This window comes from Lipophrys pholis (assembly GCF_963383615.2).
Source record: "Lipophrys pholis genome assembly, chromosome: 6".
NCBI classification, from domain to species: domain Eukaryota; kingdom Metazoa; phylum Chordata; class Actinopteri; order Blenniiformes; family Blenniidae; genus Lipophrys; species Lipophrys pholis.
The window spans coordinates 2,834,535-2,858,804 of record NC_137629.1 but is presented as its reverse complement, the minus strand read 5'-3'; the positions used below and the strand labels follow the sequence as shown (position 1 = coordinate 2,858,804).

Genomic DNA, 24,270 nt, shown 5'->3' with positions numbered 1-24,270 from the left:
TTTTTGTGGGATTGATGTTTTTCTCACGTTGGAAGTTTCTTTGAATAATTTCTCAGAGAATCTGTTCCCATAAATGCTCCTGATGTGGCTCTTTAATCAGCTCTGGTGTGGAGAAATGAGGAATAGCAATATAGTTTAGCTCAATAACAGAAAAATACGAACGTTTGGTTTCTTTGAATGCTTTCAGGAAAGCTGTCTCCTCTATTCCAGAACTTAAAAGAAATAAAATAATAATTATTTTGACTTTGTTGATTTAAAATGTCTTATATAGTCCTTATTTAATCCTTTTTTGAACTCGTGCATTGCTGTTTTTTTTATGTCTCAACATGTTCTTTATTATCATTAATGTCATATAGTGTGCTATTTTCCTTATTGTGTGTTCGAGATTTTAATTTATATCCTCCCTTCCTATAAAAACAGAACATATACTTAAAGCATTTCCCTGCACATTAAATTATGTGTAATTGTTGTGCGTGATGAATGAAGGACTTGACCTATGATAATCTTGAAATTAATCTGTGAAAACTCCTTTATGCATAAAGTTTGAAAGACTGAATAAGTACTATGGAAGAGGTGTTTGGAGGCGCCGCCAACTCTCCCTTCAAGTCAAACAAAGAAATGCTTCAAAGTAACAAAGACTAACAGGAATAATGAAGAGGACAATATTGTTGCTGCATGACAGCCTCACACACACTGAGTATTTAGAAATAGGAGGATTCATTTAGCCTCTGTTCTGTGAAACCTACATCTCAGAAAGCCTCCGGGAAACAGGTCAGTGAACGAAGGCGATGAGGGAGACGGAGAGAATTGGGAAGGGAGGTGGAGTGAGGGGGAGGCCGTGGGTGGGGGGGAGGTCAGAAGTTGATAAGAACTGAGCCGCACTGTTCAGTCCGACACCAGCTGCCGGAAGAGACACTCGAAGGCCGACATAAACACTTTCCAGTGCCTGTTTGGGAAAAATGACTGAGCGCTGCCTCACAGGCTATGAGCTGCCTCTTTAAATGGTCATATTATACAAAATTCACTTCTTAAAGGTTTTCCAACGGTAATAACCATCCCCTTACCTGGAGTGAAGTGGAGCCCCAGAAGTGAAGACAGTCTGTCCTCTCTCTCCCCGGCTTGTTTCAGATTTTAAAAAGTGTGTTGCTCCAACCAGCCAATCAGAAATCAAACCCTATATAGTGTCATCGGGGGTTTAGCCAATCACAATCAAGGTAGATCCTCCCTTTGACTCCTCCCACAATTAGGTAGCTCTGCTCTGGCACATGGCACCACGAGAGGAAGTACTTCCTCCTCTTCCCAAGATGGGCATGTGTGGGCAGAGTCAGTCCAGCTCACACAGACACAGCAGATTCTGAATGCAGCTCCTATGATCCAATATTCAAATGGAGGAAAATCAAGGAGGAGCTAGAAACTTAGAATACTGAAGGTTTTTGGACCGACCAGACCAGGAGGAGGAGGTGAACAGCTGGAGAATATGACCCCTTTAAATAATAGCATTCAGTAGCAACAAGCTAGCTCGCTCTCTCTCATGGTAGCATCACTGATATCACAGCTCAGGTTCTGTGTTGTGTTTTGTCGCTACTCTTCAGAAATTTGTTTTTAAAAAAATCTATATTTTCTTTGAAATTCTGACCATTTTCTTGGAGGTTTGGCCGATCGGAGCCTCTTGCGGGCCGGTTTTGGCCCATAGGCCTTATGTTTGACACCCTTGCTCTAAAGATTAAACACCTGAGAGAGGAGGTTCCTGGGATGGGTTCGGACACGTTCATTTGTCACCAATGAAGATTTTATCAAGTGTACATAAACAGGAAACCTTAGAATATAGATTGAAACCAGATCTAATAATCAGTAAAGTCTGCATGTGAAGCTTTTAAATGTGAGAATACTTTATAAACTGTGTAGGTTTTCAATAAATGTTCTATAAAATCCAGTGTGACATTATGGAGCCCAGCGAGAGGCGGAGACAGTTTTTTTTATAGTTCTTTAACTCAGAGGGAACGTTTGGGAGTCTTGTGAACAAGGATTCAGCTGCAGGCGAAACAAAGTGCTAATTGAGAAAAGAAGAAAAGATGAAGTCTAAAAATTGTTCTCGTGTCAGAGCCTTAAGTTAGAAACCTCTCTATCGTTTTCTGTGATAATGGGGAAAAACGATAAGACTGCAAATATATGAATAAAAGTAAAACTTCACAAGAGGCAGACAGCTATTAATTTACTTTGGAAAGGATCTTGGAGTTGTCCTTGTTTCACCTGCAGCGCTGTTAAACACACATGAGGACTGTGAGAGTCCTTAAAAGCTTCGAGATTGCCCAGGCGAGGCAATACATGATGTTTTTCAGAAACTTGAAAGATGTCGGATGGAAAATTATATGTAGTTTTAGAAAACCGGCACTCCTGGAAATTGTGGCTCCACAAGCTGATGGTGACAATGAGTATTTCTCAAAAGTTAAGTGCTCAGCAGGAAAACAGTTTCTTTCAAACATTAATCACTTCTCTTTCACTCTGCCTCACCCATTTAATATCCGTAGTACCATTTAGAGATATTCAATATTTCATACGTACAATATACCAAGCAGACACTTTGGATTATTTTAGTCCATGTTCAGACACATCCACTGCGTCGTCACTTCAGATCAGCATGATGCATCGATGCATCAGTCTAACAGGAGTCCCAATAATCTGATTCGATTTGCTTTGAGATTCCAGCAACCTGGACCAATGAGATTATACCTAGACAGGTCAGTTCCATACATTTGTATTTATGTAGTACCAAAAAACTAGGGATACACAATAAGTTGCCATTTATCATCACTGCAACGTCGACATGCTAAACATACTTAAAAACGGTTTCCATGCAATCTGTAACCCTGCTCCGCAAATTAACTAATTTCTTGATATGAATGAAAAAAAAAAGAGTTGTGCAATCAACTTATTTAAAAATGACCTAAAACAGCAAAGTCAGCTAATGGCTGCTTGAACTGCAGACGTTGACGTGGGTAACAGGACTCAGGCACTGCTGGTGTAAATCAGGGGCGAGAGAAAGAGCACTGGTATTTAGAGAACAACTGTCACTGATCATATTGTCGTCGCAGTACCTGACAGTACTATTGCATATCACTTATTTACATATGAAGACACAAACATAGTTTTCATTGTATTGGCTTACGTGTTGAGTTTCCATCAACAGCTGATCTGTATTAACAGGTTTTAATTCAGCTGACGAGTTCATACCTGCTGGTGTGAGCCTTTTCAACAGAAACTGAATAATAAACTGTTTGAATGGGACTGTTGAACTGCGAAAATTTTAAATATTGTAAATAATAATCATACTGAGTCCCCCCTGTATTTCCATGTGTCTATATGCATATAGATTTATCTAATTGTTTTATTGCATATAAGTATTATTTTGTCTTGTGTGCAACTATCCTGTCTGTCTTTAAGTATTTGTGCAATGTTGAGCTGCTGTGATGACTAACTTTCCACATGTGGGATTAATAAAGTCCGATCTCGTTAGTTTTTTGCTGGAAAATGGCAAATAGCTCACACGACAACATAGTAGCCCGACATGAAAACTACATAGTTTTTGGCGTTTCTGCAGTTTTCTTGTAAACACACATCGTTTTCAAAACGATGACGTGTAAATGTGAAGCTTGTCTGAAGTGAAATGCCAAAAATCACTGAAAGTGATGTCGCGAAAACAGGGTTTCAGATTTTAGGCTTCTGTATATTGCACATAAAGAAGGTATAAGCCGCTACTGTATGGGCCTGTTACCAGTTTTCATCTATCTTCAGTTTGTCACAATTACAAGACAACATGAGGCAAACAGCAGTTTCCCCCCGGGCAGGTCAACAGTACATCAACAGACAAACACAGAGCGACAGACGCCCACAGGAGATTCAGTCTGCAATTAACCAATATGTCCTTGGATTGTGGGAGGAAGCTGGAATACGTGAACATGCAAACTCCAGTGGCGGGCCGTGAGGGCCTGCAAGGCTTCTCTGCAGGCCGAGAAAAAATATCAGAATCACAGACTGATGTTAATTCCAGTTTGTCCATGATTACTTCTTAAATAATTCCAAACGGTGTTCTGCTTCCTCTCATAGCTTCTCCAACTTCTGCGCTGCTTCCAGACATGTATTTCCATATTAAAGCTTTGAACCAATCACAGTTCAGCCATCGCCTGTTGCCAGGTAAAGAAATCTGCCTGAGGCCTTCAGATTCAATTCTGCAGGCATCTGCAGCGTAAAATAAGTATCTGTCGGGTGCTTCAACCAATCAGATTTTGATATTGACGACTCAGGGCCTTCTAGAAGGCCTAGGGTGACGTCAGTGTATTCAAGCCCTCTGATTGGATCGTCAGAGTTTACTCTCCAGCGCGAGTTGACTGCATCTGTCGTGAGCTGCACGAACAAAAATATAGTTGTGTTGATTTAATAGTGGTTTAGTCAACCTACAATGGTTAAAGGAGAAGATATAGAGATTTATTTGCAGATTTATTGTCAGAACAATTTTTAAAACTGACTTTTCCAAGAGGTCTTTGAACGCACCGCAGCACTCCAAGCGCCCGGACATCCGGTGCAGTTTACTTGAGCTCACGACAACTTCCATGGCAGGATTCAGTATTGGATTATTTGCCATTATATCATTTTCAAGACCATGAAAAGTTGATGTTTTTCACCCTCCTCGACCCCCAGAGCTTAGGGAATAGCAGCCGCTTTTTTATGCAGCTGCAGCAGAAGGAGAGTTGTGAACGTTTTTTCATTCATAAAGGTATTTATTCTGGCTACACGAGTATCTATCTGTGATGTAACGGCTCTTTATACTGCATTTCTGCATGATAACTTGGTTTTATACCCTAGCCATAAAAAAGTTATTGAAGGGTGGATTGACTTCAGTTGTACTAGTGAAGGCCGAGGTCTGAAATACACGACCCCCCTGGCAAACTCCAATCAGACGGCCTGGAATCAAACCTGGCTCTGACAATGTGAACTGTTTGATTGCACACGGAGGGACGAGGGTGATATCTCTTACTGGGGGAACTTTCCACTAACAGATGAATGCTGCAAACAAAAAATAGTCGACACTCCATAAATTTGATGAGCTTTTCATAAATGTTTTATCTTTTGCAAGTGTTACAAACTCCGGTGTGGCTAAGCCCTTCATCTCTTGTGCCAACAGCAGCAGCACATTGTCGTCTGAAGTCCTGGAGAAACAAAGCTGTTTCACGTCTGTTAACCGGAGCTTTACGCAGAACTGTAGCAGGACTACTGATTTGATTCGGGAGACTCCAACATACCTACAAAGTTGTTTTTATTTTTTAGAAGAAGCACAAGGTCAAAGTCTGACTGCACAACGACCATATCAGTGACACGTTAGCTCAGGGTGCTTTGACAGAACGGTTGGTGGCTTGAAGGCGCCGCGCCAGCTGACAGATCGCTTTTACATAAAAGAGGCAAAGTCTCCGAGGCATTTTCTCCACGGTGCGAACAGGAGTGTGAGAGAGAGATGAGATATGTAACAGTCACTTCTGTTTGCTGTGACCGGACTGCTGATGATTCTCACCACACTGATGTGTGTGTGCGTGTGTGTGCGTGTGTGTGCGTGTGTGTGCGTGTGTGTGCGTGTGTGTGTGTGTGTGTGAGTGCATGTGTGAAATGAACTGATTCATCCCATTGCAGATTTAATGAAGATGTTTCTGATCACTGCGACATGAAATACCACCATTAGAACTGAATTAGAATATAGGTTGCACTGTATTTTACATTAAATGTTGAAACACCAAACTGAGGAGCTCAATGTTGTTTATTGTCAAAAAAAGAACAAAAATGTCTCAGAGTAGAATTATTATACAATTTTGTGTGTGTCTCCAAAATATAATCTAATGCATGTGTCATCATCAAGCTTTGCAAAAAGCTTTGTAACAAGCCACTCGCCTCTGTTAGGTGTGTGAAAACAGCAGGACATCTAAAACCTGCAGGACAATGATCCTCCAACCAGGACTGGACCACATGATCTTTATGTGATGCGAGTTTTCTGGTTTACTATTACTAAGATGAGCTGTTCATGTAGAAAAAGCACTAAAGGTGCAGACGTGGACTAGATCTACATAACAATGAAAAGGCTTCTCAAACTGAAGTAGAAATTCATTAAACCAAAAACAGATGAGGACAAACGTCTTTCATCAAACATCTCAGGGGTCGTCACACAGCTGCTATTCAAAAATGTGCTTCTCTTCTCTTCTCGTCTCAATGCTGCCCCCTGACGACTACTGGTGGTACTGCATGATGTGTTGGTATCCGTATGACAGTAAATATGGATGAAATGAACGCAGAGTTTGGTGGACGGTTTCGTTAATGTGAACAAAGTTAGTTCTGGTCAACACAGTTTGTGCTTTACGAGCTTTCAAACCAGAGCGGCAAATACATAATGACGTACATTTTTTTACCAGCTCCACCGGAGACAGAACAAATTTCTCTGCTGGCAGTACGTTTGGCTCAATTGTGTCAAAGACATTTCAGTCCAGCCCAATTTCTGGGCTGGACTGGTAAAATAGTGCTATAATAACCTTTAAAGAACTTTTCGTTGTTATGACTTAAAGTTTTGATGATTAAAATGTTATTTATATATATAAATATATATATATATATATATATATGTGAATATGATATTTTCACAAAACCAAACAATCACTTAAGGAATTGATTACAATCTAAACATGAAGTCAATTTTATTTAAACCTTCTGGTGCAAAATCTCGTGAAATGTCAAGACGTTGTACTGAAAAGTAGAATGACAATAAATTGAAAATTGAATTGAATTGAATTGAATTGAATTGAATTGAAGACAATTTCTCTTATAGCTGTTGCTTTATGCTAGTTCACTAGTTTTCATGGCAGCATCACTGATATCTCAGCTCGGGTCTCAGTGTTTGTATTAAACATTATTACAATTGGCCTCTTACAGGCCAGTTTTGGCCCACGGGCCTTATCTTTGACACCCCTGGTTTAAACCATAGGACAATCCTGGAAAACCTGGAAAACATCACAAGAACATATCATGAAAACTCAAAAGGACACAAAGTATGACGAGAAACTCCAGGTCCAAAGTAATTCTGATCAAACTATGCTTCAATCTGAACTTCACTAATTGACTGAGCAGCGTCCTTCATCTCCTTCTCACCAGCACAAGACAAATTAGATGTCAGCAAAAGTTCCTGATTTATGCAGGTTTAATCTTTGATCAGTCATGTAAACAGTGTCAGAGCGGCGGAGATGCCTTCAGTGCCACAGTGGTGAAAACCAGGTCAGCTAATTGGGACGGCTAAATATATTTCACAGGGCGCACCTTCTCTTTGGAAGGTGATGCAGAGTGCCAAAGTCACTGCGTCAACACATTTAACAGCCCGGTGATAATGAGGTGATTAGCGCCTTCTGATGACCGCAGAGTGTCTGATGACTGCTGCGGTACAAATAATGCACAGGAGCCGGGGACGACTTGTGCAGCTGTCAAAATTAAATTACACCCTTTGTCTCTCCGTCCAGTAAAATGAGCTCAATTTGAAAGCGTTAGTGGCAATAATACATGCCATTAGTATGATGATCCTGCGTTTTATTTGTTGTATATCAATGCATTGATCAGATAACATCAAGACATTCGTCCATATATTCTCTTGCATGAATATCACCTTTTTCATATTCACTTATAAGCCTAATAAATTCTGCACATTCCGAATTAGGCTGAAAAAAAGCGTACATACTTTGTGAAATATGTAGCTACGATTTAATTAATTTACAAAATGTTGAGTACCTCCTTCTTTAGTGCGTGCAATGCATAAATGAACCACACTGTGTGTGCGTGCATGTTTGTGCGAGAGACAAGGAAAGACAATTACATTTGCAGAGAAATGGATACACGTATTAGCAAGTGAATGCAGGCATCAGCAATTGTCCGATCTTATCAAGAGAAAGCGTCAGTATCAGTTTTCTTAGTAATGAATTTTACAAGCGAGCCTCAACATTTAATAGGAAAGCAAACAACGGAGGACACCTATTGTGTGAAATGCAGCCGCTATAAAACGCTGCAGCGTTAAACCGTCATCCACTAAGCCATCACGATGGAGAAGCAATTTACTTTTAGTATTACAAAGCAGAAACTTCTACTGCATAGCGTTTGTCAAAAGACATTTGTTCCTGTTGGTTCATTCATTCATAGCAGCACCAGCAGGAATGAATCGGAGCCTGATGCGTACCGGTGTTGTGGCAGCCGCTTTCAGAATGTTGCACCGTTGTCGTGTAAACGACGCTCAGAACACAATGAGGCCAAAGCAGCATTACTGAGCTTTGTTTCAACATTTTGCTTATGGGACGAAGAGATTTATCCAGTTTCTTCTTCTCTGTGTTTAATGAAGGTACCAGTGATGCCGGTAACGTGTTACCTAGTAATGCATTACTCTCAGATGACCACTTTTTTCAGTAACGAGTAATCTAACGCGTTACTCTTTCCAAACCAGTAATTAGATTAAAGTTACTTGTCCAAGTCGCTGTGCATTACTATTGCAGCGTCCCGCAGGAGGAGTTTCTTGTCTGCAAAGCTGCTTTATTATTAAACTGAACCGGGCCGCTCTTCCATTCTCCTCCAAACTCACACACACACACACACACACACACACACACACACACACACACACACACACACACACACACACACACACACACACACACACACACACACACACACACACTATACGCTCACCTGACCCACCCCTTTCTCTACCCTCAGCCAATCACAGGCCAACTCGCTTTAACGGTGCATTCAGGTGACACAAAAGAATCGGAACAAACAAATGTCACAAAATCATTGCGACGATAACACAATTGCAGAGATGTTATACTATTTTTGTAATTTTTTTCTTTTTTCAATCAATCAATCAATCAATCAATGAGAGACTTTATTTGTCCCCGAGGGGGGTAATTAAAAGGTTGCATAGAGCAGGTAATGCAAATAAATAAATAGGTAAATAGTGCAACAACAGACTAAAACTTCATCGCCGGGTGAATAAATACCAGTAGTAGTAAAAACAATCGGATAATAAAATCATGAGTCAGATAAAAATGAATGAAAGTCAAAGGTTAAATAAAATATGTATAAACATGGTGCAGGAGGTCAGGCAGTGATCAGCAGAGTTTAGCAAAATCAGTTTTCATTTTTATTATAAGAAGGTGGGGGGTGTCGGTGGCGGCTAAATGTAACTTGTAATCTAATTTAGTTACTTTTAAAACAAGTAATCAGTAATCAGATTACTTTTTCGAGGTAACTGTGGCAACACTGGTCAGTACTCGCTGGTATCTCTGAAAAGCAGTGAGATGTGACGGCGACTTAATGCTTTCTGCCTGTTTACCTTTAATCAAACATTTCCAAACTGCCAGTCTCGCCCATTAAAAGCCCTGAACAGTCGCCGTGCAGACAAACGAGTAGCGCGTCGCTTCGGGATGAGAATCACAATATTTGGTAATAAAGAAACACGTTGTCAAACTGTTGGCTCTGGTAGAAGCTGCAGTCACAGGGAACGATCCCATCTCTAAGCGTGAGCTCAGAGGACTTTAATCCCGGCAAACTCAGCGAGAGAAAGCCTCAGAAACATGACAATGGATGGAGGCGACACAGAGGGAAAGCTTCAGGATGTGGCAGGGAGCAGCGATACCATTTATTTACCGCGCTGTGATGCTGCCTGGAACAAATCCACACGCAGAGGAAGTTTGAAGTGTCTTTATTCTCATTCAGCTTGGAAGAAGCTTACTCAGACACAATGTCTGTTTCATCAGCCTGCGCAGTATATGAAGTATAAGAAATTAAATAGTGACGCAATGAAGCGGTTGCAGTGTCAGTACAGTGTGAAACTGGGGATTATTTGTGACATTTTGTTCGGAATTTTATCTTTGTTGTGTGCCTATGAGTATATATATATATATATATATATAGTGAAGAAAATAAGTATTTGAACACCCTGCTATTTTGCAAGTTCTCCCACTTAGAAATCATGGAGGGGTCTGAAATTTTCATGGTAGGTGCACGTCCACTGTATGAGAGATAACCTAAAAAGAAAAATCCAGAAATCACAATCTATGATTTTTTAACAATTTATTCGTGTGATACAGCTGAAAATTTCAGACCCCTCCATGATTTCTAAGTGGGAGAACTTGCAAAATAGCAGGGTGTTCAAATACTTATTTTCTTCACTGTATATATATATATATATATATATATATATATATAAAGAAATCTCAGAAAGAGGTCATGAAAAGTACATGACAACCATCATACAATAGAAATTATGCATTCATATGAGTAAAAATCACCAAAATATGAAATCTGTCATTGTTCTTCAGTCTTGTTGGGCATGTTGGCAGAAATTAGCAGTTCAATGAAGGTTAAATTCTAAATACAATGGACTTGTAAAACACATTTTCCCGTCTTCAGCAGTGTGAAAGCGCAGCACGCAGTTCGCATTCACTCATTCTCACACACACACACACACACACACACACACACACACACACGCACACACACACACACACACACACACACACACACACACACACACACACACACACACACACACACACACACACACACACACACACACACACACACACACACACACACACACACACACACACACACACACACACACACACACACACACACACACAGCTGTTGTTCAATGTGCTCAACCTCCATGGGGAGAAACTTGGGGTTCAGTGTCTGAATAGCTGGAAAAATTAACAATGGCAACTTTTGAATTCCATGTTAATATGTCATTCTATTCTATTCTATTCTATTCTATGTTCCCTCTGGTTATGCGTTCATGACCTTCAATGAGAGGGACTTGGGTTCAAATCCTGCCTGTGGTTTGAAAGGTCTCAGGCATAATAACTAGTGTATGGTTTAAATTACAATGACTTGCAGTCATTACCCAAGTTAGAAGAAGGAGCAGCCATACTCATCATCATCATCACCATCATCATCATCATCATCATCATCATCATGAAATAACATCCTCATTACAGATTGAATAACCATGTGTGTCAAAAATAAGCTAGTTGTTTAGAAGTATATAAATTACGAATAACTGTAATAAATAACCAATGAAATATAAAACTGTAAGTAATAAATGCAAATTTGCAGAAAATCGACCAAGATAAAGTGGGGATGCAGTATTCTGTTTTACTTGGATTACACTGACTGGTTTTTATTTAAATTAGGGATGCACCAATACCGATCCCAGTATTGGGTTTGATACCAGGTGTGAGTACTTGTACTCATAAAATTGCCACCCACACCATGACACCGATACCGCTTTAAGGCAGTGAGCAGTTTACGGCACTTCACTACAAAGCGCGGGCTGCGAGTGAGAAGTGAACCGCACTAATTTTTCGGCCATCTTTTTCAAATATCAACTTTCCAAATGACGTCTGGAGGCTCGCTGCCTAAAACTGCACTGAAATGGAGCTGCTGCTACTTAAACTGGCTTTAGCAGCAAACAATACTGCCTGTGTTTGGTTTCTACTCCGGGGGCCGAAGCTGTCCTCTGCCTCAGGGTTAACTCACTCGCCTTACAGCCGGTGGAAAGCAGGACACGGGACTCCGTTTCTGAGATCAACACTTGTTGCATTTATTTGCCAGTTAAGTTTTATGCAGCTTTTTGCTAGACCGCTCTGCATAGGCACGCTCACGCTCACACACAGTGGTCAAGTGAGCAGCGCACCCAACCATTGTTAAAGGGGCCACACACCCGAGAGAGAGAGAGAGAGAGAGAGAGAGAGAGAGAGAGAGAGAGAGAGAGAGAGGGACTGCACACACGCGAGCACACACACACATACAGTACACAGGAGAGCCAAGGAAAGAGAGAAAGAGGATAAATTAATATTTTACCTGAATTTCCTCCAGTTTTAGCAGTTTGGTGGCTACTGGTCAGCCAACATGGCAACCTGCGGCTTTGCTGCAGAATTACTTCTGTGGTTGTTAAATTCGACTTTTCAAAGTAAAGCTAATGACTTTCACTTTCTTTATCAGCCATCAGGAAACTTTTTAAAGTGAAACTTTCTGCCCTAATATTAGTCCGCTCGGTATTGTGCTGCTCCGGTAAGGGAGTAATAAAAAATGTAAAAAGAAAAAAACGGAATTAAACAAAACTGTTTAGTTACATTACATTTCTTTAATGAGTGAAACATTTCAAATCAATTAATTCAATTAACGCATTTTTTGACAGCACTAATCTTAATATATATTTGTTTTCAGGCAAAAACATCCTGTACATATCGAAGTCAAATCAAAGTTTTCTTTTCTTTTCTCGACCCTCAGTCTTCATTTTAAATCTATGTATGGATTACATTAACGTCATTAACATAAAAACCAAACCTTTCTTCTAACCAGCATTTCAATCCATTTCACAGCACAGAATCATTTCCTTATTAGAATGTGCAGGTTAATGAAAGACATTTTGGGTTCCCTCAGCTCGCAATGGGCCAAAACTGAAATGTGATTATGGAGGTCTGATCTCTCCGCGGTCACGTTACCGTCCGCTGTCACCAGCTAAAGTGATTAGCGGCGGTGCGGCAGACTGATGGAGGTGATGGGACCACCGGTGACGGTTTGTCTGGGCTGCCCGTGATGAACATTTAATTGCTCGTGTCAATGGATCGGGACGGAGAAGCTGACGAATACTGGCAGGAAATAAAAGTTCACCCTCCGTTCTGACCCGGCGTTAATGAACTTGTTCTGCAGCTCCGGGGAACTAAAACGCAGGAAGGGTGGAAATTTATTTCTAAGGTTGAAGAAACTGGATTTTGATTAATGGAGAAAATGTTTTGAAGAATCCGTAGCAGGAAAGAAATTAAGTCGGGGAGAGAGAAGCTTTGACAGTCTCTTAACATATAGTTTGTGTTCTTTATTAAAGTTCAGTAAAGAATAGCACTTTTAGAGAAACACCTGCTCCTTCATTCCTGTTTTGCTGACCTCCACTGGTTTCTTTAATGATGGGAAGAATAAATTTCAACAGTATTATTTGAGTTTACATGTGTTCAAAAGGTGAAGGTGACATAAAATATGGCATTATTGTAAAGGTGAGAAAGAGCTTTTGACCTTGTTAAGAAATAAACACAGAATAAATAGGAAGACATGGTTTTCTGTCATTTTAGAATAATTTTCACAACAATACTTTTTCATATTTTCTTATTGGAACAAATTCCTGTTGATAATGTGCAGCAGAGCTCAGTTACAAGGTGTTTCTTCTCTAAATGTTAAGGTGCAAGTTAATTAAGTCCTCATTACAGTTTTATGAGTTTGTACTGTTTTTTGATCTGGATTGAAATAAAAGAGGAAAACTTGTTGACCAGGACTGAAGGTCGAATGGCTTTCGAAGCATTGTCAGACGTAATAATCCAATAAAGGCACTCAAGAGAGTTCATACCTCAACCTGGTGAGAAAATGATGTGGATCTTTCTGAAAATAAAAAAGTTTCCTGATCCAGTTATCTGTTAACTTGCCAATTTTATTTTTATTTGTATCATTCATCCACAAGGTTTTGAGTTATCCTGTTAACCAACCAACCAACAACCATTGAAGCTGCTCTTGTATTTTGTTTACAGAGTGCACCGTTCGCAAAGTCAAATTCATTTGATTCAAGTTGTTTTTGTTCCAAATGAAATTATTTTGTTTAAGATCGAGCATCGACAAAATATAGTACAGACGACTTGATTTAGTGAGATTTCTATCCATATATAACTAACTTCAATTGTTTTGTATGTTTTTGTAATCAAAGTTTAAGAAGAATTCAAATAACCTGAGCCAGGATTTCCATCCTAACGTTGCACAGGTCCTCATTCCTTCACAAAGACCTGAGCGCTCAGTTTGTTAACATTTCTTCTGCAGTCTGGACTGAAGTGGCAGGAAGTCTACAACAAGCTAACTAATATCTGATGTATACTGTGTCAGGAATCAAAGTTCCCTTTGTCAGCAAGTCATCCCAGTAATATGTGGAAAGGGAACCGAGTCATTAGATTAATTACACTAGAAGACACATATGTCCAAATCAATGATCCTGATCGATACACATTTACAAGCCACATGCCAATCTGCTGAGCCTGGTACACGTCTGAGAAACGGTTTGCAACCTCAGGATTACTGACAGTCAGAATGCTTACCTTTAATCCACAGCAGCCTGTTGGGGTTCTTTGCATAATGAATGTTAGAGGTCAGTGATGTCTGTGCTGTATGTACCACTGCTTCAATCGTGAATTATTGAAGGACATGGCAAAGAAAATCAACAGAATACACATTGCAGATGTGTTGATTGGAGACACTGAAAGACCCCAAAGAGTCCCCGTAATTTCAGCATGATGAATTCTAAATATGTGACGGAGATATATAATTTACAGAAGACTCATTGGTCTTTATTGAAATGAGTGCAATGTGGCGTAATTGCTCATATCGAGTCATAAAATTGTGCACTGATGGGTGAAGTGTAAAAGTGTTTGTGGGTGGGACATATTAGACAGCAAGTCAACATTATTTTTCCAGAAATTTAAAGTGTTACAAGCAGGTAAAGTAGCACAGATTTGGGATTTGAACATTCTTGACAGGCCCCACATTTTGATGGCTAGATGTCAGAGCATCTCCAAACCAGCAGCTTATGTGTAAGAATACAAAGGGTGTTCCACTGGGGGTCAAACAGAAGACCGGTGGAGCAGCAAGAGGCTCCACTCCGGTCTGCAAAACCACCATGCAAATTGTGACAAATTCTAAGAAAACATTGAATATTTAAATAAGTCACATTATGCAAAATTCACTGTCTAAGTACTAATCGTCCCCATACCTGGAACGACGCCCCAGAAGTGAAGACAGTCTGTCCTCTCTCTCCCTGGCTTGTTTCAGGTTTTAAAAAGTGTGTTGCTCCAACCAGCCAATCAGAAATCAAACCCTATATAGTGTCATCAGGGGTTTAGCCAATCACAATCAAGGTAGGCCCTCCCTTTGACTCCTCCCACAATTAGGCAGCTCTGCTCTGGCACATGGCACCATGAGAGGAAGTACTTCCTCCTCTTCCCAAGATGGGCATGTGTGGGTGAAGCCAGTCCAGCTCACACAGACACAGCAGATTCTGAATGCAGCTCCTATGATCCAATATTCAAATGGAGGAAAATCAAGGAGGAGCATTAAAAAGGTTTTCATTAAAATTGACTTGGAATAATTTTCCATTGTAAATGTTTAGTTTCACAATAATATAGACATTTTCATCTCGTATACTCTTAGCCACACTGCAAAGTTTAAACTAAGAGGTTATCATTGCACTGTTTGACCACTCAAATGTGTTTTACATCCCTGACTTGAAGAGTCTGCTGGTGGCATATTGGCGTCAAAACCCAGAAGAGGAGTCCGTATCATGATGGATCAGGACTCGTGGGTGGTCATAATGTTATGGCTGATCTGTGTATTTGCTCTCATTGCAGGATAATTTCATGCTTTTCTGTCTGTGCATAAATCCAATGGAAACATACGCCAATGGATTTCACAAGATGAAGTATTGATGCTCTGTTTTCCTGAATGCCTGGCTCAGAGGGTTTCAGGCAGAGCAAATCATAAAACTTTCAAAGTGACTGTGCGTGCAGTGGATCTTTTCACTGTGGAATAGAAGCGCTCCCCTGACACAGCTTATGGAAAGATATCCATTAATCAGCCCAAATAGAAGCCGTAGGAATTGTCCCTTAATAGATGCAACTGGCCCTAATGGGCACTAAAGAAATTGCAATAAAAGTCTCAAATATATACATTGCAGTGAGTTATAGTATATTCAGTTCTGTTAGCTTCACAGCTAAATATCCACCAATTTGTTCCAAACAAGAGAAATTGAAAGCCTGATTGAAAGAGTTTTTCATTATTCACCTGAGTTAAGAAGCTCCACAAAGAATGAGGATTTAAAAGCTGTGCACTGAATATTGGGCAGCGTACTTTAACACACCGCTTCTTCCTCCAGTCTGTTCACAGTTCTCCAGAGGAGTGTACGCCATTTTCGGATTCTACGACAAGAAGTCTGTCAACACCATCACGTCGTTTTGTGGAACGCTACACGTCTCCTTCATCACGCCCAGTTTCCCTCTGGATGGGAATCAGCAGTTCATCATCCAGATGCGGCCGGACATCAAGGGGCCGCTGCTCAGCCTCATCGAGTACTACAAGTGGGACAAGTTTGCGTATTTGTACGACAGCGATCGAGGTAAGAGGCAGATTTTACCTTCCTAAGGTTTCCCGTTTACACGACAACTTTCAATTGAAAACATCATTTTTTTACTGTCCATTTCAGAAAAGATTCTTGTTTACATGACAACTTTTGAAAACGATGTCTTCTTCAACGGAAATGGCAGAAACGCTGAAAACGATGTAGTCGACATGTTGGGCCAGGAGTTGGCGCTGTTGTTTTTCTTTGTAATGAAGGCAGACACACTGGGGGAAACATCATTTTTACTGTCCAGCTACTGAGCATGTGCAGAGCTTCTCGTTACTACGGTCGCGGTGCACAGGACCAGCGGCAGCATTTCCTCCCTCTACAAGGACATGGAGTTCAAAAAGTTCCCCCTTAGGAGACATTTTCAAAAACTTGCATTTTCAGCACCGTTTATGCAGTTTAACAGTTGCATCCAAACCTTTTTTCTCCCCACAAACTGTATGCAGAAAAGCAAGAGAGCAGAAAAGCAGAAAAGCAGTAGGCTGAAGAGCTCAGGGAAATCAAGGTAAAGGGCATTCTGGTTCATGACAAACAGGTTGTCACATACAATCAACAATAGCACCTCTTGTGTTAGAGACTCTGTTTTATGTAACGTGGAGGAGGGAGGGAGGCAGAGTCACCGCCGACACACCGGAGAGATGAAATCCCCCTGCAGCTGTTGATTTCCACAGTGAAGTTTAATGACTACCTTTATGTCGACGATATGCTAATCTTCAGGTATGTTATGAATATATTTTTCAGTATCATACCAATCTAAATATCAAATCAATGCCCTGAACATTTACATGATGCAAATCTTGTGCAGTGAGCAGAATTACAGGTGGCGACCTTCTTTATTTATTCATATTATTCAAACCAGAGTGTCAAACATAAGGCCTGTGGGCTGAACTCGACACGCAAGAGGCTCCAATCCGGCCAAACCACCAAGCAGCTCCTCTGCACCCTCCAGGTTGGAACCAGGTTGATGGACTTCCTGTTGTCTTTCTATCATCTCCAACCAGTCTGTCCATTATCCTCTGAAATCGACAAGGGACTGGACATTTCTTTCTCTCAGCCCTTGACAATCGCTGGAGAGGGTTGTGTATGAAAATTCCAGAATATGAGCGGTTTGTGAAATACGCAGACCAAATCAAACAAGTATAATTATTACTAATTAAGTTTAATTAAAAAAAAACAAGTATTTCAAAAGGACACTGCATACATTCTGTCTCTTTGTACAGTGTACTATATGTTTGAAAACAGTTTTTCTTTCTCCATAGACATAAAACATTCATATCTTAAAAGTGTTAAGTTCTTCTGGGTTCAATCGTGACCGTAATCTATTTCGATGTTGAACCATAATACTAAAACTAAAATTCATAATCAGATCGACTCTGGTCGCTCTTCTCTGATCCTTTTCATTGTGACTCTGTTCTATTTGATTATGATAATGTCAGAATCTGGGATTAAGATTACACATCTTCCAGCAGAGGTTTCATACAGAGTGCAGCCTTTGTAGGCCTGAACGCTGCAGCTAGTTTCTCTTTTTAATTCGCACTGAGCGAGAATGTAAAAGAGAAGACAGCTGAAGAAAGAAGCGACTCAAAGTAACGTATAATAACATGTAATAACGATGAGAACAAAATCTCCATTGTTGCTGGTGCGTTATCTCGCTTCGCAGTGTCATGCCACTCATTTTCCAACATCACCTGGTAATTACGATCCTGAGCGAAGAAAACAATTCCCTCCAGCACGGAGACGAGGAAATCTCCTCCACTGATGGAGTTATACTTTATTTTAATAATGTCACTGTAGTGAAACCAAGAATTATGACATGTGGAGTATCCAGCTTCAGAAGAGCAATACGGACCCTCAGCCATGCTGTCAGGGGGAGTTTGTAAAAACACCCACAATGCAACAGCTAAAGGAGGTTTTTTTTTTAACATTTCATTGTATTTTACGCCAGAAAGAGGAAAGTCAAGGAGAAGCTAGAAGCTTTGAATACAAGGTTTCTGGACCAATGAGACGATGTGGAAGTGTTGGAAAGCTGAAGAATATGACGCCTTTAAAGACATTTATTAGAGGGTTTTGTGTGTGTGTGTGTGTGTGTGTGTGTGTGTGTGTGTGTGTGTGTGTGTGTGTGTGTGTGTGTGTGTGTGTGTGTGTGTGTGTGTGTGTGTGTGTGTGTGTGTGTGTGTGTGTGTGTGTGTGTGTGTCTGGTTTCCTGGTGAAGTAACGTGAATCACTACGTGGAGGAGAAAAACTCGATCCATCCCAGGAGGAGGGAAGTAGATGGTCAGGGTGGATTTATAGCATATTTGCTTTTAATTTGAATGTATGTCACGTCATATGATGTGAACTCTTCCCACTCCACCTTTCACCTCTTCACAGCAACTCTGTCTTTCCTTCATCCATCTTTGTCTGGCGCGCCGCCTCCGCGACGCTCTTCCTTCCTCCTCTGCTCGTAGCTAGTTGCTAAGCTTCGCGCTGACTGACAGCGTGCTCCGCCGCCGCCTGCTCCCCTCCCAAATCACAAGCGCCAGCTGTTTCAGATTGTCCCCATGCTAATGCCAGCAGTGACCCGCCGTCCCCACTGTACGGCGACGGCGGCACCGAAGGGCCTGTTGTGCATATTTCATCATTGCATGGCTGTCTAATCAGGTCAGTGTGAGCCACTCATTCCCACGGCAACCAAATTGAGGAGAGAGGGAGGGAGAGAGAGAAAGGAGGGAACGAGAGATTGTAAGTGACTGAGCCGGCTGGTAAATGATGCAAGGCCGTATGAGTGGGTGTTTCTCCGGGAGCCGAGGGAGACGAGGCAACCGAGTTGCCACTGGTTATGATGAATCTTATTAGCACATGGAGAGTAATGGATGAACCGACACCTCGATTGTCAGCTGCTGTCAGCAAGTCAGTTCAGATAATGGAGGGGTATGTGGGCAGATGGATGCACTGAGCGCTCGTCTCTGCGTTTTCGTTAGTTGACTGAACGCTGACGAGTTCACGGAGAGATTTCTTTACAGATGCCTGGATAACGATGAAAGGACAAAAGAAATCTTTTTCCCTTTTTCTAACTTTGGGCGGTACCAACTAAACCCAATACTGAGAGAATACATTCATATCTCCCTTTTCTGCATTTGGCAACTTTATTCTCCCCATACTGTAGCTGGATTTATTCATTTTTAATTTCTTTCCCACAGGAGCTGGAAATACAAGTTTTCTTCATTTACAATCCATGTCACCACACAACAATTTTTAACTGCCATGAACATGAAACACATTAGCGTTGTGCTGTCCCACTGACAAGAATATATCTCACTAATATTTTAGAAATAAGCCATTAAAGGAACATAAGATATTTACAGATGAAGCCAGTATGTGTTTCAATACGAAATAAACAATACATTTCTTCGAATGTTTCAATCATTTTTGTTTCAGTAAAGTTTTGCGTTTATACAGCAACGTTTTGAAAACGACGTCAAATGACTGTCAAAATAGAAGTACCAAGTCCCAGGATAATATGGACTGGGAGTCATGACACTCTGGAGGCCACCACGTTTGTTATTGTCAATCAAGTTGCACATGTGCAGAAGAACTAGTTACTAAAGCCGTGGTGCATATGACTGGTAGCGTTTTCACCTTACACTGTGTTTTCATGTAGTTGCTGTGTGTTCATGTGTTCATGTACGACGCTTTTCAAATAGTTCCACCATGAGACCCGTCCTCAAAAAGTTGCATTTTCAGTGGCCCAGAGCACCATTGTCGTGTAAACGGACCGCCAAGATACAACAAAAGTTTCACGTTTTCACTCGAATCTGTTGTTGTGGAAACGGGAAAACAATCCCCCCTCTCCTTTTCTCACAATGGTTCGGTCCAGCTTCCTGCAGATCAGTGGAAGTGTCCCAGAGTCGAAAAGACTGCATTTAAAACACTGAAGCATTAAAGGCAGGCTGCACACATATAAGTCTTTATAATGGTTTCTCTGTGGTTTCCCAGAAATTATATATTTTTTAATGTTTCTGTAAAGTGATTAAAATCCACGCGCTTTCTTGGCATTGTTGCCATCATATCATTAACAACATAAGTTTAAGTTTTTCCATAGTTTTCTGGATCTCTTCACTTCTTTCAATTTCTTATAAGTCATATGATGAATGTGATTTTGCCAAAACATTAAACTCATATTGTTTTCTCTAAATTTCACATTTATGCTCCATAATTCCTTTTAAATATGAAAGAAAGAGCTTTAAAAGTCAGTTTTAATGGTAATATCTCGCCGTTGCATTCCTGGAGATTCTCTATCGTGAGATAAACAAAATCTTATCTCGTCTTATTATAATAAACAATTCTGTGTTCTTATAGAGATTCCCATTTCCAGCTTCATGTCCTTTATCTAAAAGTGGACCTGCAGACCATCTCATCTTGTTCCGCTCAGAGCCGGTAAACACTTACCGGCTGATTAAAGTGGTGCTTCAGATGTCAGTGTGCAGAAAGTGGACAGTTTCACCTGCAAACCGTCCAAACAGTGAACGGATGAGAAAACAATAGCCTGGAGTCAGGAGTTTATAGCCAACATAAAGATGCATTTGGAGTTATTGGATTTGTTTTTCTCAATGCATTATTTATGAGTCTGTTCCCTCATTTGAATAGTTTTGTATGGCATTATGTATGTGCTCATAAATCCACGAACGTCATCGAGCTGAGCTGTTTTGATCAATAAGCTTTTACAGCCAAAGCCGCATGTGCCAGAAAAATAATAATCTTACCATTGGGGTAGGGGGAGATGTTATGGATTACTGTTAATAATCAGTGATTTGCTCTGTCCATTTTCTAAAAATATATTTTCCTGCAGTCTGGGCACATTTTAAATTGAAATATAAGGTCATCTAACAGTTGCATGAGTTTTGTTTGTTTGTCAAAAAAAAGGGTTTCATTGCACAATAGAAATACCATGCATGTCTATGTACTGTAAAAGGAGAAAATCCACGGGAAAACAATGCTTTAAAGCTTTAAATATAGGGTGTCAAACACATTTTAGTCCAGCCCATTTTCATCTTGAATGGGCCGGAAAATATAGTAATATTAACCTTTAAATTTGTACGTAAAAGTTTTTCTTTGTTGTGGTGTCAGGTATAAGTTATAAAAATGTCTATATTTTTCTAAAACCAGGCAATTACTAGAAAAAAAATGACTGCAATCTCAACATGAAGCCAATTTTAATGGCACCTTGTGGCGCAAAATACAGAAAACTTCTCCTGTGGCTGTTGCATTCTGGGTGTTTTTACAAACTTTCTCTGACAATATGGCTTTGAGGCAAGTTTGATGAAAACCATCTTTCATGGTTTAACATTATGTTAATGATATTCCACTATTTCATCATTGTTCAAATCATCAAATTCAGATAGACAGTTGATTGTCTTTGCACAGAATTGAATTTGAAGAAAATACATGTATAAGTGAAGTAGGACAATTTACAATTAAGGATAAAGAGTTAAAAATGAAGAAAAAATGAAGAAATATGCGATCTGAATGCATTTATAGATCTCACACAATCTCACACAACCAGTGAGGTCTAACCTCGGTGTAACCATGAAGCTTTATGTCTCTGTTTTCCCCTTCAGTCTGTAAAACCTCACCTGTGTGCCATGAAATTGACCACATCTGTAATTCACCTGGAAACAAAACACTGGAGCGCTCTGAGTGCCTCCTGCACACCGAGGACCGATTTAGCGAGGGGAAGACGGGAACGTCGAGTTCAGATGGAGCAGAGGAATCTTTTCTCTACCGAACTGTACCTCAGCCTGACAGACAGCCGCTGTGTCTCATTCAATTACTCATCTTAAAAACGAAGAATAAAGCTGGAATCATGATGATATTGATAATTGTTATAGTTTTACTGACAGTTCGCAGGGATAAGGTGATTTTGTTTATTTTACACCTTCACTAAAAGGACTTTCATGATGATCATCAAACTTTGTAACTTATTACACCAACAGTGAGCTTGTTCATGTGTTCTAGATTTTAATGCTTACTGTTAAGAGAAAGGTTTGACTTTTATATCAAATTAAGAAGCAGAAGTTTATCAAATCCCTCTCTAGTCCATCAGTTTAAATCATGTAATTTTTTTTAACCAATCCCACACTCAAAAATGTCAATAACAAATTAAAGCAAAGAAAGTAAGAGAAGTAAATATACAGGTAAATTGTCAGGGATCGCTGATTGGGGAAAGTCTCTAAGCCTGTTAAGTTACAGGAACAAGAAGTCAACGAAGCCGTGGAGACAAAAAACCCCAAAAGAGAAACGCCTGTACGGAGCTGAACAATGTAGAAATCACAGGGACACGACCAACACCCAAACACAGACAAACAACAACCAGAACAAACTCAGCTGAAGCCCAATATATACTAAAGACAGCAGGTGCAGACAATCACACAATCAGGCAAACGTGGAACACATCAGAGCAGCAATCAGACACAAGGAGGGAAGTCAAGGAGCCTGAAACCAGAGACACACAGATTCTCACAAACATTTTGACTTTAAGTCTAGTACATTTTAATGTTCCTGATTTTTAATAATACACCATTTTAAAGTTTTATTTTACTATAAGAATAGTTGATTTCATGTTTTCACTTTAAGAATAGTACATTTTAATGTTTCAGACTTAATCAATAGTGAATTTTATTACTTTTGACTTTAACAACAATGAATCTTAACATTTTTACTTTAAGAATGGTTTCTTAAAATAAAGTCGATTTGATTTGACGCCACATGTCTAAGCAAGAAGAAGTAAAGATTCCCAACTTCACTAACTGCACTCCTATCCTTAAAATAACTTTTCATCCACTGTTAAACTATTCCCCTGATCTTAAACTGTTCCAGTTTGATTAAAATGTTATGATTGATTGTGTCAAAAGCTTTTTTTTAGGTTTATGATCCCCAGGTCCCCATATGTTTTACCAATCTAACTAAATATGCATACATTTACAATACAATACTGCACTTAAACCATGTGAAACAATGACTTTTGATGAAGTTAGTTTTAAGTAATTAATCACATTATTTCCAGCTTACATACATGTAACATAAAGAATTTAATATGGTTTGTTCTCTGACTAAAATATGACTTGAGTGATCTTCCGCCGCCTGTAGTTGCATCAATATTTAACTTGAAAAATCACTTCTTCCTCTCAATCAGGACGATGTTATGATGTGAAAGTGTTCTTTCTGTTGTGTAACAACTGAGCTGAGTTGTGTGAGTCAGTTTAATGACTGATTCACTCATTAAGTTCAGCTGAAGTTACATTAGTTCATCAAAAGGCACCAGGTGGGCCATCTCAGAAAGTTTATTATTATTAAAGTCAGATTTTTAACAGCGAGGACCCGTATTGAGAATTCATATGAATTCGTCAGAGTGGGTTCTTTTGTAGTATGTTAAAAGTTCAGCTTCTGTGATATACTTAAATAGAAAACAAAAAACTGTTTCAGCTTTAATGATACACCACAACTTATTAAAAACATGGCAAACCTTTTTATTTTATCATTATGTCAGAATGAATGCAAAAGCTTAATAATTAGCAACAACCACACAGTTTAAACCCGAGGCGTCAAACACATTCAGCAATATAGGTCAAATAGAACCAAAATAACCTTTCAATTTAAACTTTAAGAGTTTTTATTTCTTGTGGCGCAAAGTGTACGGGATGAAAACTTCTATATTTTGACAAAAGTAAACGATTACTACCACAAATGACTCCAGTCTCAACATAAAGCCAATTTTAATGAAAACTTCTGGTGCAAAATACAGTGAAATGTCAAAAAACACTTCTCCTATAGGTGTTGCATCATCGTTGTTCTTACAAACTCACCTTGACAGTATGTAGTATAAAAGTAAAGTGTCATACCAGAGAAATGTACTTAAGTCCTGTGCTTTCCCACGCCTGGTTATTGGATATAAAGAAGTTCGTCTGAAGTCGAGTCTCTAAACTGTGAAAACTGGAGAAAATAACAGAAAGTCT

General features: G+C 39.8%; 1 protein-coding gene across 2 annotated transcripts in view; it reads left to right on the top strand.

Annotated features, from left to right (window-relative positions):
• The window catches only part of gria2b (glutamate receptor, ionotropic, AMPA 2b), a gene marked incomplete at its 3' end in the record, with an annotated part of 62,454 nt that overhangs the window by 16,405 nt on the left and 21,779 nt on the right, over positions 1 to 24,270 (top strand). For both annotated transcript variants that reach the window (XM_080464905.1, XM_080464904.1), the window contains exon 2: positions 16,031 to 16,270. In XM_080464905.1, the coding sequence (XP_080321031.1) occupies positions 16,031 to 16,270 (240 nt within the window). The remainder of the gene's footprint in view (positions 1 to 16,030; positions 16,271 to 24,270) is intronic.